Source organism: Heterodontus francisci, chromosome 12, assembly GCF_036365525.1.
Source record: "Heterodontus francisci isolate sHetFra1 chromosome 12, sHetFra1.hap1, whole genome shotgun sequence".
NCBI lineage: Eukaryota > Metazoa > Chordata > Chondrichthyes > Heterodontiformes > Heterodontidae > Heterodontus > Heterodontus francisci.
In genome coordinates this window covers 82,651,197-82,670,174 of record NC_090382.1, presented here as the reverse complement: position 1 = coordinate 82,670,174, position 18,978 = coordinate 82,651,197, and the positions used below count along the sequence as shown (strand labels likewise).

Sequence of the window (18,978 nt, the reverse complement as noted above, 5' to 3'; positions counted from 1 at the left end):
CTCTTGATGTCTTGGTCGACCTTTTCACCAACAGATGTGCAGGTTGTTCACTTCATTACTGTTTTTGGAACATTGCTTTGTGCAAATTGACCACCATTTGCCTACACAACAATAAAATCACATCAAAAGTACCTTATTGGCTAGTAAGTGCTTTAGGATGGCCTTACAAGCTGATGCATACTGTATGAGTCAAAGTTGTTCTTTTAATCTAGGGAATTGTGTTTAGGCCAGTTTCTCTAATGGGCATTGAGAGACCTATGTTTAGGCTTAGTTTTCACCACCACCGCATTGAGGAAAAGGGGAAATTAAGGCCCAAGCCTGCATAAAGTCCCACCCAACTAACTATTTCCTGTTTTTGGTTAATCACTTTCTAGTGATTCTTTCCTTCGTCTTCCTATTGCAGGTTGATTGTGAAAACATTCTTGAGGAAAATCTGCGCGTGCGCACACACACAAGTTGCACTCATGAACAGCATTAGGAATGAATCTGAAGCCTGTGTAATTTACTAGACTCCATTCTACTTAGAGTATCTTCAAATACCTTGACACTTAACTACAAAGATTATGAACTAAAGTGTTTCAGCTATACACTTGCCTTATGCAATAGGTGATGGATGATTTGTGTTTAGTTTTTGTTCCCTTTTATTACTGGTGGGCACAGTTAACATGCAATGTAAGTATACAATGCAGCAGAAACATTTAGTAATGGGGAAGAGTGCTGTCCATGAAAAATGATGCTGTACAACATGGCCATAAACCATCAGTAAATAGAGGAATTAAACATAGAAGTGTTATAATCTGGTCTTATTATGTAGAAATCGGATGCTGCCAAATTATTATAATCAGCAGAAAATAGGATTTGTCTCATGTTTTAAGCAACTTCTTTTTAAGAAAACATTACCCGATCCGGCGATACCATGTTAGACATTTAGTTTAAAATTTTACGAGGCAGCAACTTAGAGTGCAATTGTGCGGCGTCACATAGCAGTGGGTTCCATGTTTGCTGTGCTCATTTCCTAATCTCTGATCTGCTGTGTAGAGGCAATTCAACCCATACAAAGGGAAGACTTCATTGAGCCTCTCAATGAAGTGGCGCAGTGGTTAGCACCGCATCCTCACAGCTCCAGCGACCCGGGTTCGGTTCTGGGTACTGCCTGTGTGGAGTTTGCAAGTTCTCCCTGTGACCGCGTGGGTTTCCTCCCACAGCCAAAGACTTGCAGGTTGATAGGTAAATTGGCCATTATAAATTGCCCTAGTGTAGGTAGGTGGTAGGAGAATGGTGAGGATGTGGTAGGGAATATGGATTAATGTAGGATTAGTCTAAATGGGTGGATGTTGGTCGGCACAGACTCAGTGGGCCGAAGGGCCTGTTTCAGTGCTGTATCTATCTATGATCTATGAAATTAAAAAAAAACCAATAGCTTGCTCAGGAGCAATGAATATTGTGGCCTGTTTGCTCTTTCACCCATGATACAAGTTACATGTAGATGAAAAAGGGTGAAGGCTGGTTGGGGATCTGCAAAGGGGAGATAATTGGAATCATGAACTGCAAAATATCATGAGGTGCTCGCTGATATTTGGGGAGAAGGACACTGAACTGGGCAGCTTTAAATGGTGCTATGTGGATGAGGAAATTGAACTGTGTACTGTTATTAATTCTTGATTACTCTCTCCAGTTTTTAAGGAGTTGCTAAGTAGGCTAATGCAGGAGAAAAAAAATGGGGTTCCTCATATTCCTAAAATTGCAGAAAAAAAGGGCAATCGTTACTCACATCCAGATTTGCACAGAGACGTGGAACAGATGTTTCCTTCTGAAAAGGGTAACAAGAAGATGAAAGCCAACACTGTGTCAGGTGGCCGAAACAAAATCCGGAAAATACTTGACAAGACGCGTTTCAGTATCTTGCCACCAAAGCCATTCAGGTAGGTGAAATATTTGAATCAGAGAAATTTCTGAATTAAGTCTCATTAATCGCTGGCCATCTTTCCTGAAATAACAAGTCGCAAGCCAGTTCTAACTATTAACCTCCATTATTTGCAATACATACAGGATAGCCAGTGGAAACAAGAGAATATCCAGTTAATCCCAGGTGTGAAGGATACTTCATTTGAAGGAATCTGATGAGAATTTGCTCTTCTTAAGTAACTGCAGGATTTTTCCTTACATTCCTGATCTCCAGTAAGCAATTGAAGGGAAATGCTAAGTAGACATCAGGGGATTCCCCGTGAGAGAGGGAGAGCCATCGCTTGGCCAAGATCAAGAGGTTGAATAATAATACTTGCTCATGTAATAAATTCATAACATCACAGAGGCATGGTGGAATCAGGTTGTTTGCTTCATTCTCTTGACGATGGATGGCATATGATATGAAGAGAGCAAGAATGACCAGCAAAGCACCTTTAAAATAAATACTGGCTAGCATTAAGTTGTAATGGCATGATATAATCTTTTATTGCATCCCTATTCCCCAAACCCTCTCACCCACCCCCTTGGGGCCAAATTCCAGTGCCATTCTTGAGTTTGACTATCTCAGCACAGCCTATGGATGAGACCTGTGTTGCTTCATGCATTGACCCACTGGGACGCCCATGAGATTGATGCATGGAACAATTTATAATAAATATCTTAGTCTATCAAATATGTCACAAACAAATATTCCAGGGAAACTTTTCAAAATTCCTGAGTGTGGCCCTAGTATCCTGGTAATTTTTGTCAAATTAAATTTAAAGCTTACTTCCATGAGAGCAATTTTTGTACATATATCATTATTTGAGAAAGTAAGTTTTTTTAATACATAAATATAAAATATATATATAAAATCTGCATATATTTTCCAATGGCTGTTGCAGACATTTCGAAGCCTAGAACTTGCAATCCAGTTCTCATAATTAATTGTGGAGCATTGCAGTGCCTGAAAATGGCGTGCGAGATGATAGATAAAGAAGTCAATAATTGCGTGTTTCTGTCTCAGCAAACAATCCAGCAAGGCAGTAAAAGCTGTGACCAAAATGTAGGAAGACTATTGGATGATTTTTAAGAAAAACTCAACTTCTCAAAGTTTAGAAGTATTGTCCTCTGGCAGGGCACAGAAATGCTAATGTACATGGAGCATTGAACCCTGAAACTGGTTTTAGGCAAAACTAGGCCATTGGCTACTTAAAAATAGATGCAAGTTCTGGATTTGGTACAGGTAATAGTGATCCTGATGTGTGAAATGGTTGTTAAAATACTAAAATGTGAAAAATAGTAAAAGACAGTGCATTGCTTTTTTGATGGTGCTTTCTTCCAATTTATATAAAATGTTCACGAACCTTCACTAGAATATTCCTTTCATCTTTCTCTTCAGAAAACATGAGATAATAGGGGAAGTTTGAGAAATCAGTCTGCTAATCTTCCCCATATATATTCCTTTCATAAATATTGAATTCCCTCCTGATAATTTTGCTTCTGAAATGAAAAGAAAATAATTTAAGATGTACGTAGAGGGAAGGGTATGTGAAAACACAATTGTGTTTGATTGGTGGTGGGTGTGTGGGGTGGGGTGGGTGGTGTGTGGAAGCAATAGACTCTTTGACCTCAGAGGGGTATGATCACCAAAAAAAAATTGCATGTTAACTGACTTTTTCTAAAGACAGTATAAACCAGCAACATTTTTGGGAATGTGAACACTGCACTTCAAATTTGAAACCTTGATGAACCTTGTATCACATGTAGCATGTCAGAAGACTACACAATAAGCTGCAGTGTTAAACTTTTAGGGATATTTTGCTAAACTTCCCCTTGAAAAGTTACATGGCATTTTCACCAAACATCATTTCCGGTGAAAAGCAGATAAGAGTAAAGAACCTGAAATCCCCAATGTGGCATCAGAAGGGTTTTATTGTTACATGAATAAAGGGGAAAATAGTCAAGATAAGAGGAGACTAGTTCAGTGCAACAGTGGCTACCGTTGAAATAATGAGTTGAATTTTATAGAGCCCTCGATGTCTGGAATGGTGGCGGTGGGGACATGAAAATTGCTCCAGATGAGGTCCGCCACCAACCTCGACATGGCAGGGCCCGTCCCGATCTCGGCGGCGGGACCCGCATTACAATATGCAGATGGGGACTTACCATTCATTAACATGCCGGCCGTTGCAGCTCAGACAGCAGGTTGAGATCTTCATCCTGGCGGCCAGTATCGACGCGCCTTTGGATCCGCGTCTGGGGAATTGAGGCACGACTCCTGTGGGGTCGGGTGGGGGGGTGGGTGGGTGGCGGGGTGAAAGTACTTTTCTCAGTGCGGGAGGTGGGGAGTGGGGTCAAACTCTTTAGTTTGGTTGGGGGATGATGGCTGGGGGTTAGAGTTTGTGAAGTTTGGAGAGGGGGGAAGGTCACGTATTCAAGGTATGTTGGGGGTGAGTGGGCAAGGAATTAAATGTAAGACTATTGGGGGAGTGGGGGGATGGAAAGATTTTTTAAATCATTTTTAAGGCTTTTACATTAAATTTGCCTTTAAGATTTGGAACGGTCATTTGGGTTCTAAGCCCTTTAAAAATGGCGCTGGACGCCTTTGCCAGGGGCTGCTCGCCCGTTCCCTCCACGTCATCGGTGGGGGTGGGTGTTGCAGCCACCCCGGGAATGTTAATGAGCCACTGTGTTTAAGATCGCTGAGGCTCCGTGAAGTGAATGCTTCGCATGCCGGCCGCCATCTTTTACAGCAGCGGCCACATAAAATCCAGCCCAATGGCTCAGCCGGAACAGTCCTATTTGTATCTTCGGAAGAGGTAGAATTTGGCTATGCAGGGTAGAAACACTAGTGGGACTACCCCATGCCCATGTGCACTACATATAACTGGATGACAGGGTAACGTGCTCAAAGCCAACACATGGAATGTATTCAAGACTTACTAAAGACCCATGTTTTATATGTGGCTATGCACTCATTGTCTGTTCGCTGCAGATGCTGAAGGATGAGGGTGAGCTATAATTAGGTATACACGCTGCCTCAGATGCAGTGGTGTAGCACTGGGACTGCTACTGGCCCACAGAATTCCTGGAGCTTTTATTTTTATATAAAATGACAGTATTGTATTAATAGACTAGGCTGATTTATTTCATTTTTATGATGGGAACAACATTTTCTCTTGTTTTCATTGGTTAAAGTTTCACGCTCATTTTGATTTCTGGTCTGTTGATTAATAACAGAATTCCACAAGGTTCTTTTGGGCAGAGATGCTGAATTGAAGTCTTGATCAATAAACAAACTTAGCATTAGCTGTCATTGTGGCATTGCCACTTTTGCTTTTAAATTAACACAGAGCTAGATAGCCTAGTGACACAGCACATTAGTGCACTAATATTTTGTAAAGGTACAATATGCTACTGTAATGTATCATAGAGTCCTAGGACATGAAACTTCCTCACAGCCTAAGTTCCTAATCTTAGCTAGAACATCTGGAGAAAGAAAAATAGGAAGGCGGATTTAGATGTCCTCTGCTCTCCCACCTGTTTGAAGTGTCTTCATGAAGTGCTGGCATGTGTCCACCCTCAGGATAGGATAGTTGATTTGAAGGAGGATAATGGCTTTAGGGAAATCAACTTGCAGATTAGACAGAAAAATTAACAGGTGTGTTTTGAATTTTTAATGCGAAGGAAGCAGAAAGGCAAAAAGGCTATCCCATCAATTTTCCACAGCTCAATTACAGTATTGTTGGTGTGGCAGAGCTGAGTTTCTGAAATGTGATCACTGCTTTTCAAGTACTTTGAATGAGAACATTGTATGAATGCAAAGCACATCTTTCAAGTGCATTAGATGGCAAAAACGATAATTAAAATGCTTTAAATCTGCATGCGTGGGAGTTGAAGGCTTACACAGGTGCTCGTTTATATCAGCCACTAAACCATTTGTTTCATTGCATCATCTTGCAAGAGGCTTCCTGGGGTTTTTCATGGTTTTCCTTGAGTCATTTCAGTTATTCTCATAGCTTTAATTTTCTTCTTATTTATCACAGGAAGGAAACTGCTGTATTTTTTTTTAAAGTCCATCAAATACTTCTATTGTCTTTTAAAGTTGCCCAGGCCACCTGTGTTCAAGAAAGCAGCTGAATAAGAAGCCTGCCTGTTGGTACTGCTCTCGACCAGAATGGACCTGGGAATAATTCTTCCTCTGATCAACTCAATAGCATGGAGGCTGCAAGCTTCCATCCTCAGAGTCTGAAGCCGTCATTGAAATCTTTTTTGTGATTATTCCTGGCCAACCATTACCTCCTGTCATTGGTGCGACTGTATTGGCCTGCATTGCTAACTTCACACTAGCCCCTCAGTCATTGATCATTCACATGCCAGCAATGGGCAACTGTCAGTTTGAATGGTTTAGTAAGACTATAATAAAGTTGTGTATGTCGGGGGGTCAGATAACCTAAACAATAATCATGTCACAGTGGGCATTTTATAGACATCTTTTCAAACAATGGCAGAGTTGTAGCCATTTTTCTTGCTTTGCTTTGTTTTTGAGTATTTATGAACTTGAATATCTTTTTCTGTAAAGTTCATTTTTATTCCTGTTCCCTTGATCTCCTCAATCCATCTGTGTTGCGAATCTAACTGTTGATTCTATTATAATATCAAGAACTTTGAAATGCTGTCAAGTTTGTTAGTTTATATAATCAATTGCAAAAATAACAAAATATTTAGCTGTTTATCCTTGTCTGTTGTATATTCTAATGTAATCCATCTCATATTAAATGTTGTCTTCTTTCTGTGATTGCATAACCCATACAGGGGACTATTTTGGTAAGATACTTAATTTATTAAAAGCTTTACATACCAATCACTTAATGGGCCCAATTGCCTCTAATTGCATTTTTCCATTTCCGTGCAGGGATAGAAATTAAATATTTTTGCTAAATTGATGTTCTGTTGGGTTATCTATTTTTAGTAGCCCAGCATCAGAACTGTTGGGGCTTGTGCCATGGAACAATTTAGCACTGATTTGATCACTGCCGTGTGACATTCACTCATGCTAAGGATCTCTATGTTAAACATTGATAACCAAATGCACTTCCGATAGGTAGAATTTTGTCACACCAATTCTTATTTTGGTAGCCCAATTCTACTGATTTACTGTAAGTTTTGACCCCTGCTTTGAGACATCATTCTACATTGGGTATACATATGACAAATATGTACATCTTTGGTATTATGCTGTACTAACATGTCATGCAGCTTAGCCACAGTCCTTAATAACATTTAATCAATGTCTTGGTATTGTGCTTTTTTTAAACACATTCTCCCTTCATTCTTTAACCACTTAGCATCATTTTGCTGTCTTAATAGACTCCCTGTAACATGCTTCATTCCCTAGGAGCTGAAAGAGGGGCAGGCAAGTGATCTGATCACTGGTCCTCTGATAGTGTCAGTCTGCAACCAGTCACCAGAAGTTACCTAAGAACAGCCCAGGGTGACTTGCTCACTGATTTTTCTCCACCCCTCCCATGTATAGCTAACTCGATGACCATTATGTATTCTTTATTGCTCGATGTGAATGCACTGAAATGTGAAGTATAATGTATTGTCAAATTTCATGGATATTTTCTCATAGTTTGAAATCAGGACAGTGAAGACTGGTGCCTTATCCCAATTCAGAACTGTGAATTTGCTGACATTGTTATTGCTTGGGTGCAACTTATATTTAATTATTATAAGCACTAAACCGTTTATTTTTACTTTATTGGTCCACAGTGATGCAGGGGTAAGCCAGTCACAGGATGACAGCATTGTTGGAACACGACAGTTCAGGCACAGTGTTGCTATAATGCCCTTCCCTGGAACGCTTTCCTCTAGTAGTCCAGACCTGCTGCAACCTGCTACTAGTATGCTTGATTTCACAAATCCTACAGGTAAAAAAAAAATCTTTAAAACCTAGAAAGATTTTTATATCTGTATCTAAAATGCAACATAAATCATTATTTTTAATTTACACGTCATTCAAAATTCAGTGTAATGAAAATAGCAGTTGGTTTTAAACATGCTTCAACAATTTTGACAGCTTAAAGAGGGAAGAAAACGAAGTTGCATATCTTCAGGGCATCGCACAGTACATCAGCGACAATGAAGTGCATTCACTATTGTTATGTAGGCTAGGAGAAAAACATTGAACAGCACAGGAGCATTGAACTTCCAAGGATGTTTGTAGGGTAAGGTGGTGCACACAGGCTTACTCTTCATGCAATGCTAATGCACTAAATCTAGAACACCATTTAAAAAAAAATACACTGTACTAAGCAGGACACTTTTTATTTGGAGCAAACCATAAAACTAGTATGGATGGTGAGCAAAGGAAAATTAGCCTGTAAAAGGATACGTATTTTTTTTTTTAAAAACCTGGCCTAAAAGCATACGATACAAAACAAAAGTTTCACATTCTGAAATTTAATGGGGTGGGGGGGGGTGGGGGCGGAGTTTTATGCTCTTTCTCCTTGGCAGGTTTGGAGGTTGGCTGAGCATTTAACTTTGCCCTGTGGTTTTCATCCAGATATCTTTTTCTAAAAAGAAAACTTCCCAGTAAAACAAAGTTACTAACAAGATTGCTTCTCTTTTGAAGAGTCTCTTTTTCAACAAAAGCCAAGTTAATACCCTTGGTGATTATATTCAATACAGCCGAGAGCATTTAAGACAATGGTTTTGTTTAACCTCAAAATGTATGATCTTCACTTCGCACGATTGAAATTCTTACAGTTAAACTGGCTGCTATAATTATTTTGTGAATATTTCTTCAAAAATTGATTTCAAAACTGAAATATTGTGTAATTTCCTTCCTGTCTGTTCTCCTAATCTATCCGCATCACAGCTGCAGGTTTTTATAGTGAGTATGCATCAATCCTTCTATGTCTATGTACTTGTATTGCATGCTTGTTTCCTTGTATGGTGTGTTCACTTTATGTTGCACCTTCATGTACATGATTACAGGTTACAAAATGTTTACATTGTGATGTTGCCTTTATTTAGTTTTGCAGGGATGGATTAAAAAGCCCTGTATCCTTTTGATGGCATAGTACTTTGCACAACCTACACATAGCATTATGGAAAGGATTTATTGTTCTCTGCCCTCCATATTTCACCTCCCCCAGCATTTGTTGAGTTCTTGATCCCAGTCAAGTAGCTGTATAGAGGCACTAAGTAGAAGCCTGGTAATTTCCTAAAAGAGGGAGTGAAAATCAAATGGAGGATTGTTGTCAACCTGTGTCATGCATTCCTTAAGGACCAGCTGAAATCTAGCATTGACAGAAGCCTGGGAGCAAGTCATCAGCCCACCATTCCTGGCACAGGATGTGTGTGGAATGGCAATGCTGAGGTGCCCCGGAAAGAAAATAGGATTTTATAAATTAATTTAAAAAGGTCCCCTTTTTATTTTCCTTGAGAATTTTTTTGTACATGTACAGTTTTTCAATAATGTAAATCCTCATTGTGGCTGTCATCCAAAACACTCATTATATCTTCAGTGTGCTAAATGCGATTTGTTCATCTTAAGTTGGCTTACCGCTTTCCCATATCACTCACTCACTTTTTTTCTGACCTAACTTTAACAAATGTCAGATGGCCACAAAAAACATTTTAACCCATATGAAACTTTGAGATTCTTGACAGATTCGTTATAGTCCTTAAAAAAATTTTCATTTTAAAATGAATATTTTGTTTGCATCGGGGTGTTATTGCTGGGAATAGAACACTTTTTCCAATGTCACACTGTGTTAAAACATTCAGATCAAGCACTCCCTGATTGGAGTACAGGTTAAGCACACATTAAAACCACTTTTATACTGTTCTCGTGCAGTTGGCTGAACTCTTGTACAGCTGATGGCAACACTGAAATCAGCTCCTCAGATTCACTGAGGCTAGCAGCCAAAAAGACACAGGAGGTGCAATTGGTTTGTGTTAATAGCACAAAATGGGCTCATAGTGAATCAGCAGTTATGTTTTACACCAGAATCTCATTTTCTATTCCGAATACTCTGTTGTACGGATGTGTGCCTGAAGACTATAGCGTGGCTGTTGAAGTACCCATTTTTAAAAAAGGAGATGGAGCTAACCAGCCTGTTCACTTAACATCTGTGATAGAGAACATTGTAGTCTCTGTTTGAGGATGGAATTGCCATGTGTCCAGCTCTAAAACTCTGCTGCTGTATCTGAATTCACATCAAGTCCTGATCACCAATCATCCCTGTGCTAGCTGACTTACATTGGCTCCCAGTCTGGTAATTGCACATCCCAGATTTTCTTTGCTCCACCATTGGCGGCTGAGCCTTCAGCTGCTCAGACCTTAAACTCTGGAATTTCCACCCTAAACCCCTCTGCCTCCAACTCTCGCTTTAAGAAATTCCTTAAAATCTACCTCAAAGCAAGCTTTTGGTATCAAACTTTGAAGTGCCTTGAGGCAGTTTACTATGTTAAAGCAGTTAAATAAATGCAATAAAAACAAGAAATGCTGGAAATATTCAGCAGGTCTGCCAGTATCTCTGGAGAGAGAAGCAGAGGTAACATTTCAGGTCAGTGACCCTTCATCAGATTTCAAAAGCAGTGAGTTCTGATGATCGGTCATTGACCTGAAACATTAACTTTGCTTCTCTCTCCACAGATGCTGCCAGACCTGCTGAGTATTTCCAGCATTTCTTGTTTTTATTTCAGATTTCCAGCATCTGCAGTATTTTGCTTTTAAATAAATACAAGTTGTTGTCGGTGTAAATACAGAGAAAATAGAAGTAGCCAGCACAGATTTCAAAAGCAGTGATCATTCTTAACAAATCTTTGTATTCTTTGAGTAGTTAACAGACATGCTAAGTGGAGGAACTGCAGAGGATGTAGGATTTGAGGAAAACATTTGACAAGGTACCAGATGGGGAATTGCAAGAGAAAATTAAGGGGTATTGAATTTGGGGTGGGTAGAAAATGGGATTAAAAATGGTTAGAAGTGAGAAAAGAGAATGGGAGCAAAAGCCAGTTTCTCGGAGTGATTGGAAGTAGGGAGTGGTAACTGTTCAGGTTCAGTTCTGAGGGCACTTCTGTTCACTGTGTATATCAATAATTTGGATATAGGCTGAAATGGAGTGGTGCTGAAATTTGCTTTTAATACCAAATTCGGAGATATTGTAAATCTTTTAGAAGGTGAAAGCAAACTGCAAAGGGATATTGACAAGATGCGAGAAGGGACTAAAAAGTGGCAGATAGAATTCAATGCCAATAAGTATGAGGTGAAGAAATAGCAGCAATAATTATATGAAGGGAGCACAGAGTAAGCCGAGGACTGGGTGCTATGTCGGGAAAGAGGTGCTGCTTTTTATACCTTTTTGTTCAGTCTCCAGTAGCTGGTGAGTGTTCTTTTGTCTGCAAGCTAGGGACTCTAACTTGCTATTAATTTTGCTGAATAAATTCATAACTAATTGACTAATTAAATAAGTAAGGTTAGCCAGATATGGCAAGGATGTTGCTGTGCTGTCAGTACTACATGTGGGAATCTGTAGAATGCGTTGCAGTCCTGAACAACCATATCTGTGGTAAGTGTCTGCAGCTGGAGCAGCTTCGACTCAGAGTTGCTGAGCTGGAGTCTGAGTTGCAGACATTGCTGAGCATCAGGGAGGGAGAGTTATCGGGACATTTTATTCCAGGAAGCAGTCACATCCCCTTGGGTTAAGTAGAACTTTAGAGTTGGTCAGGGGCAGGAGGATGTGACTGCAAGTCAGGCAGGTATAGGGATCCAGCATGTAGTGATGGAGAAGCCTCAGCCCTTGACTTTGATCAACAGGTACGAGGAACTTGCTACCTGTGCAGATGAGAACAAGGACTTGTAGGGTGGATGAGCAAACTGACCATAGCACCATGGTGCAAGATCACATTCAAGTGGGGGGGACGAAAGGACTGTAGCCCTGATAGGGGGCAGTATAGTCAGGGGGCTAGATAGTGTTCTCTCCAGCCGCAACAGGGAACTCCAGAGGTTGTGTTGCCTGCCTGGTGCCAGGGTTAAGGACATCTCCTTACGCCCGGAGACGAACATGGAGGGTAAGGAGGAGGATCAAGTTGTTGTGATCCAAGGAGGAACCAATAACATAGGTAGAATTAGGAATGATGTTCTGCTGAGAGACTGAGGAACTAGGGTCCAAATTAAAATGCAGAACATCAGAGGTAATGATCTCTGGAATGTTACCTGAGTCACGTACCAATTAGCATAGGGTCAAGCAGATTAGAGAATTCAATGTGTGGCTCAAAGAGTGGTGTGGGAATAAGGGGTTTTGATTCATGGGACACTGGGGAAAGAGGGAGTTATTCATTTGGATGAGCACAAATAGAAATAAATGGTTTATATCTAATAGCCATTACCAAGACGTGGTTACAAGGTGACCAAAGTTGGGAAATAAATATTCCATGGTACGCAATATTTCAAAAAGACAGAATGGCAAAAGAGGAGGGATAGCCCTGATATTAAAGGATGGCATAAGAGAATTAGTGAGAAAGGACCTTGGCTCAGCAAATCATGAAGTAGAATTAGTATGGACGGTGTTTAGGAACAGCAAGAGGCAGAAAACACTGTTGGGAGTAGCTTATAGGCCCCTAACAGTGGATATACCGTTAAAGCATTAAACAAGAAATGATTGGAGCTTGTAACAGAGGCAATGTAATAATTGTGGGGGATTTTAATCTTCATATAGACTGGACCAATTAAATTGGCAAGCGTGGTCTAGAAGATGAGTTTGTGGGATGTTTTTGTGACAGTTTCCTGGAGCAATATGTTGTGGAACCAACTAGGAATAAATCTAGAACAAAGTGCTGGAAATACTCAGTTTCTGTTTCCCCAGATGCTGCCAGACCTGCTGAATTTCCAGCACTTTGTTTTTATTTCAGATTTCCAGCATCGCAGTAGTTTGCTTTTATCTAGGAATAAATCTATTTTAAATCTAGTATTGTGTAATGTGGCAGGGTTAATTGGTAATCTCATTGTAAAAGATCCACTGGCAAATAGTGATCATATTACAATTGAATTCCATGTTACGTTTGAAAGTGACATAGTCCAATCACAAACAAGAACCTTAAAGCCAGTTACATAGGTATGAGGAGAGAGCTAGTTGAGGTTGATTAGATAAATAGACTAAAGGTATGGCAGTAAATAAACAGTGGGAAACATTTTTTTTTTAATTCAAAATATTCAACAAAAACACATTCCATTGAACAATAACACCTGAGCAAAAAAGATCTGTGGCTTACTCAGGAAGTTAAGGATAGTATTAGAATCATAGAATATCTGCATTTAATCTATGAAAAGAAGAGGTTTATAATGTTGCCAAGAATAGTCACAAGTCTGAGAATTGGGAGTGTTTTAGAAACCAGCAAAGGGCCACGAAAAAGTTGTTGTTAAGGGGGAAAAATAGAATACGACAGTAAACTAGCTAGGAATATTAAGAGACTGTAAGAGATTTTACAAATATATAAAAAGGAAGAGAGTTGCTAAAGTAAACGTTGGTCCCTTAGAAGCAGAGAGGAGAGAAATAATTATGGGGAATGAGGAAATGGCAGAGATATTGAACAAATATTTTGTGTTTGTCTTCACGATAAAAGACACAAGTTGTATATCAGAAATAGACGGCAACCTAGGGGCTTAAAAAGTGAGAGAAAATTATGCTAATTAATATCAGTAAAGAAAACATTTTGGAGAAATTTCAGGGACAAAAATCTGACAAATTCCCAGGTCCTGATGGCCGACATTCTAGGGTTCCAAAAGAAATAGCTGCAGAGGTAGTGGATGTGCTGGCTATGATTTTCCAAAATTCCCTGGATTCTAGAACTGTTCCAGCAGATTGGAAGTTAGCAAATCTGCTATTCAAGAAAGGAGGGAGAGAGAAAACAGGGAACTACAGGCCAGTTAACCTGATATCAGTCATTGGGAAAGCGCTGGAATCTATTAAGAAAATCTTAACAATGCACTTAGAAAATCATAGTATAATCAGGCAAAGTCAACATGGTTTTATGAAAGGAAAATAGTGTTTGACAATTTTATTGGAGTTTTTTGAGGATGTGACTAGTATGGTAGATAAAGGGGAACCAGTAGATGCAGTGTACCTGGATTTCCAAAAGGCATTCGATAAGGTGCCACACAAAAGGTTAATAGGGAAGCTAAGGGCTCATGGAATTGGGGATAATATGAGCATGGAAAGAAGATTGATTAACCAACAGGAAGCAAAGAGTAAATATAAATGGGGCATTTTCAAGTTAGCAGGCTGTCACTGGAGTGCTGCTAGGTTCAGTGCTGAGGCCTCAGCTATTTACAATCTATATTAATGACTTAGATGAAGAGACAGAGAGTTATGTTATCTAAGTTTGCTGATGATACAAAGTTAGGTGGAAATGCAAGCTGTGAGGAGGACCTGGCGAGGCTGCAAAGAGATATAGACAGGTTAAGTGAGTGTGCAACAAGGTGGCAGATGGAGTATAATAAAAGTAGGTGTGAGGCTATTTACTTTGATCGTAAGAATAGAAGAGCCTTTTTAAAAGGCATGAAACTTGTAAATATTGATGTTCAGAGAGACCTGAACTATGTTTGTACAGAAGTACAGCAAGCAATCTAGAAGGCAGATGGCATATTGGCCTTTTATGCAAGGGGATTGGAGTACAAGAATAAAGGAGTCATGCTACAATGTAGAGGGCTTTGGTGAGACCACACTTGGAATACCGTGTGCAGTTTTGCTCTCTATATATTTAAGGAAGGATATACCTACGTTGGAGGTGGTACAGGAAAGGTTCACTAGATTGGTCCCTGGGATGAGAGCGTTGTCCGATGATGAGAGGCTGAGTAAATTGGGCCTATATTCTGTGGAGTTTAGAAGAAAGAGGTGATCTCATTGAAACTTGCAAGATTCTGAACGGGCTTGACAGTGCTACGACCAGGTGAGGAAGAGGTCTCAGGCTCCCCTCTCTCCCTTCTCTGGTATTGCCGTAACGTGGTTTATCTTTTAAAACACAGTGATTTTAGCTTACCGCTTAAGTACTGCACTCTAATTGCAATTGCAAATGAACCAATCAGACAGGTTTTCTTGAGTTTAAACAAAAAAGATGTATGCTTATTAGCCTTATCACTCTAACCTGGTTAAAATTACTAAAACGTGCGACGCATCCATGCTCACAGGCATACGAGAGGCACACACACACAAATAGTTATAGAGGGGAAGAAAGAATTGCGAGGTACTGTCCTAAGTGTCCTTGATGTAATGTCCTTGATTGAAGTTAAGGTCTGGGAGTCCTTGCTGGGACCACGTGCATAATTCCATACTTGTTTCTCTGGTACCAGAAGGTCAACGAGAGGTTTTGTCTGTTGTTTTAGTGGTCGTCTGTAAAGTTCTGCAGTCTTGAAGTTTAAGCTGCCACTGTGGTTTCCCTGGGACTTTGCTGGAGAGAGAGAGATCTTTTCCTCTGTCAGTCCAGGTGCAGTCTTTTTCACTCTGAGGCACAATTCAAAAGCCCCAGTCTTACCAGCAGTTCGGTCATGTGACCATCTCTATTTGAAACAGCAATGTCTTGGAGGGTTGTTATAATTTCAGTCTTTCAGACATACCTGGTGGGGGGTGGCGCATGGCTATTACAAAGTCAAAGGCTGTCGATGTCTTTTGATTATCACTTTTGACAAAACCAATCTTGCTAATTGAATCAGTGAGCACGCCCATTGTCTCTATTCAACTGTCTCTCAGCTAGTCCCTGTCTTCTCAGAATGCAAATATGCGGCCATCTTTTAGCTGTTCAGTTCTGCTTTTCTTTTTAAAAATTCATTTGCAATGTCCAGTAAAAAAGTTTCACACAGTGTCCCATATGACGAAATTAATATGTTTCCATTTGGCAGGTGTGATTTCCATCACAACAGGGTAAACACTGAGAGGTTGTTTTGCTGGTTGGGGAATCTAAGATATGGGGGCACAGTCTCAGGATATGGGGATGATCATTTAGGACTGAGGTGAGGAGACATTGCATCACTCAGAGTTATGAATGTTTGGAATTCTCTACCCCAGAGGTTAATAAATGCTCCATCGTTGAATCCATTTAAGGCTGGGATAGACAGATTTTTGGGAGCAGGTGGGAAAGTGAAGTTGAAGGCCAAAATCAGCCATGACCATATTGAATGGTGGAGCAGGCTCAACGGGCTGTATGGGCTACTCCTGCTCCTATTTCATATGTTCCGAATTGAAGGATTCTAACTGCTGTAGAAGAGCAAAGATTTTTGCAGGTACAGGCTCACAGGATATTAAAGGCAGCATCTTGGGTTGATGACACCATTTAAAAAAAAAACTGAATGCTATGTTTTTATGGTGGTGAATATAAAAGCCAAGAAGTAATGATGAGCCTATATTAAACCTTAAGACTTCAGTTAAATTACTATGTTCAGTATACCCCTCCATACCATATGAAAGATACTGAGGCTTTAGAGCGTGTACAACACATTTATTTTTGGAAGCTGTCTGATTTGAGGAAATAAAAATATGAGAAAGATTTGAAAAGTTGCATCCTATTTTGTTGTAACAGCGCAGAGTCCGGGGCGATTGATAGTCCCATCCTTAGATAATTTTAAATACTTCTATCAGCAGCTAGATAGAAGCCAGTAGTTGAGCAGACAGTGGTTGTGGAGGCTAGAACAACGGGCCATGGATACAAAATAAACTGCAAGAGATTTAGAGCAAAGAGCAAGAGAAACATCTTGGCACGGAGAGTTGCCATGCTGTGAAATTGACTGCCAGATTTGGTGGTTAAGGCAGAAACTGTCAATATTCAAGATTAGATTGGGTTGGTGGTTAAAGAAAAAGGAGATAATGGAATATGGGAATGGGAGAGATAATTGTGATTAAAATTATTTGCTTGTGTGGAAGGTAAACACCAATACAGACTCATTGGGTTAAATGGTCTGTTTCTGTATTATAACTGCTATGCATATTTATGTTATAGCAGTGTTAAATTAAGTGTTTAGTGCAATGGATAGAAAATACACTTTTGGTTTTTAAAAGCAATAAAAACGCTCACGGGAATTTGTTTCTTCAGCTGTACAAACAGTCAATGACATCATCAGAATCACTGGGCTGAATTTTATGCTTGTGGTGGGAGTCCTGATGACGAGTGAAAAGCCGGGGGCCTTCGCAGGACTCCCAGCTGCATTTCATGGAGGTCAGGCAACTGATTAGTTGCTGTCAGGACTGCCATTCCTTTAAAGGACAGCTGCCTGCCCCCAGGAGCAGCCAGCCAATCAGAGGGCCAGAATCAGCAGTCTAAGCAGTGCCACCAGCAGTGGTGGCATCTGCTGGGACTGTGCCCGGAAGAAGAGGATGCCATTGATGGACGCCACCCTCCCAACCAGGTAAGTGGGGTCTGGGGGTGCCAGGGGCTGCCCATGGCTGCAGGGGGGCCCCTCCATGGGCCAAAGAGTGCCTGAATGAGAGGGGGTTCCCTTCCCCCGAGCCTGCAGGGAGGCCACCATTGTTCAATCATTCTCCCCACTTGGCGGTGGGCCCACCCGCCGCTGGTAAGATACCAGATAAGGCGGGAAGAGGCCTTTGATTGGCCACTTATGTGGTTGCTTCGTTGGATTAACGTTTTTAGGAATGCAATCATTAAACCAAGAAGCGAGTGTTGAGCCATTACTGAACACAGCAGTGTGAAGCAGGTGGCATTACCTAGGAAGAGCTGCAGCCATCATCACAAGGTTCTTCAGTGATCTTGAAGATGTTCTCTGAGATGAAAAATCATAAATCCAAAAGAAAGGGTTTGTAACGTAACTACACAAAACACAAAGAAAATCTTTTGCCTCCTTCGTATTATTTTAACCATTGTGCTAACTCAGCTTTGCTGCACTGTCTAGTGCAGTAACACCCACTACTTATTAACACTTACATTATTAGCACCTATTAAAACTTGTAAATCAATTTTTTTTATATTTTTGGCAGAATTTACAGTTATGACTGAAAATGATGGGATCACTCTCTTAACGGTTATTTTGTCAATTTACTTTTCCTCTCTTTAAGCATTTACTAATTTATTGCAATCCATCGAAAAGGCAAGTAGGGAAACTGTTCCCAGGATACTGTCATTTGTTGCCAATTTATCTATAATTATTCATCGAATTGGCCACAGCTGAAGGTTTCTGGTTTTGCTTTTCTGCCTGTGTAGGGAAAAGCATTTTTTGCTGATTTGCCTTCCAAATCTCCCTTTTCTCCCCTCCCACAACTGTATCTATTCAATCCTTGATTATTTTACTGAACAGAAATATAAAGTGTGTACATGGATTAAAACCATTAATACACTTACCATGGATTAAGGACGGCAGCATCGAGTGCATCAAACACGAAAATGCAACTTGAAAATTAGTAATTTGTATCCTTGCAATGTTTTCTTGGGGTTCAAGTAGTGCAGCCCATGCTATTCAGTTTTTTGTAATTAGTTGGCATTTTGATATAAAATACAATATCGGGCATTAGGTTAACAGAATAGTATTTCACATTTAAGTAATTGGAGTGATTGAATGTAACACAGTGCACTGCAGAACAGAAATTCCATGGATTTTGACTTGCATGCAACTGGTAGTGCATCAGTTGTCAGCCAGCTATCTTCACCAGCACTGAGGCAGAGCTGTACCACTTCTGCAAAAATAATAAATGTACCTGTACAAAGCTGATGCTCCTTAGTATTTCTTAGTATTGTCAAAGATAATAAATAAACATTGGGAGACTAGCATGTACTATTACCTTTAGGTTAAAGGCAAGTCAGTCAGGCTCAAAACATTTCCCAGAACTTGCTCTCCTCTCTATAGACCATAGACCCCTTACAGAAGTTTCAGTTATTACCATTTTACTAGAGTTCAGTTTAATACAGCCTTTTATGTGCATCATTATAAATTATGCTTATGGAGGAAAAATGACTTGATTCATTGTTATGTGCATGTTCGTTAAATGTTTTCTCCCCTGTTCCCTTGAAGACTGTTTA

The 18,978-nt window shown here is 40.1% G+C and overlaps 1 protein-coding gene across 12 annotated transcripts in view; it reads left to right on the top strand.

Annotated features, from left to right (window-relative positions):
• LOC137375959 (rap guanine nucleotide exchange factor 6-like) overlaps positions 1-18,978 on the top strand; it is a 521,939-nt gene that overhangs the window by 440,473 nt on the left and 62,488 nt on the right. For 9 of the 12 annotated variants that reach the window (XM_068043752.1, XM_068043754.1, XM_068043758.1 and 6 more), the window contains 3 exons: positions 1,676-1,922; positions 7,723-7,880; positions 8,831-8,845. In XM_068043752.1, coding sequence (XP_067899853.1) covers positions 1,676-1,922; positions 7,723-7,880; positions 8,831-8,845 — 420 coding nt within the window. The remainder of the gene's footprint in view (positions 1-1,675; positions 1,923-7,722; positions 7,881-8,830; positions 8,846-18,978) is intronic. The other 3 variants (XM_068043748.1, XM_068043751.1, XM_068043759.1) reach the window with 1 other exon arrangement.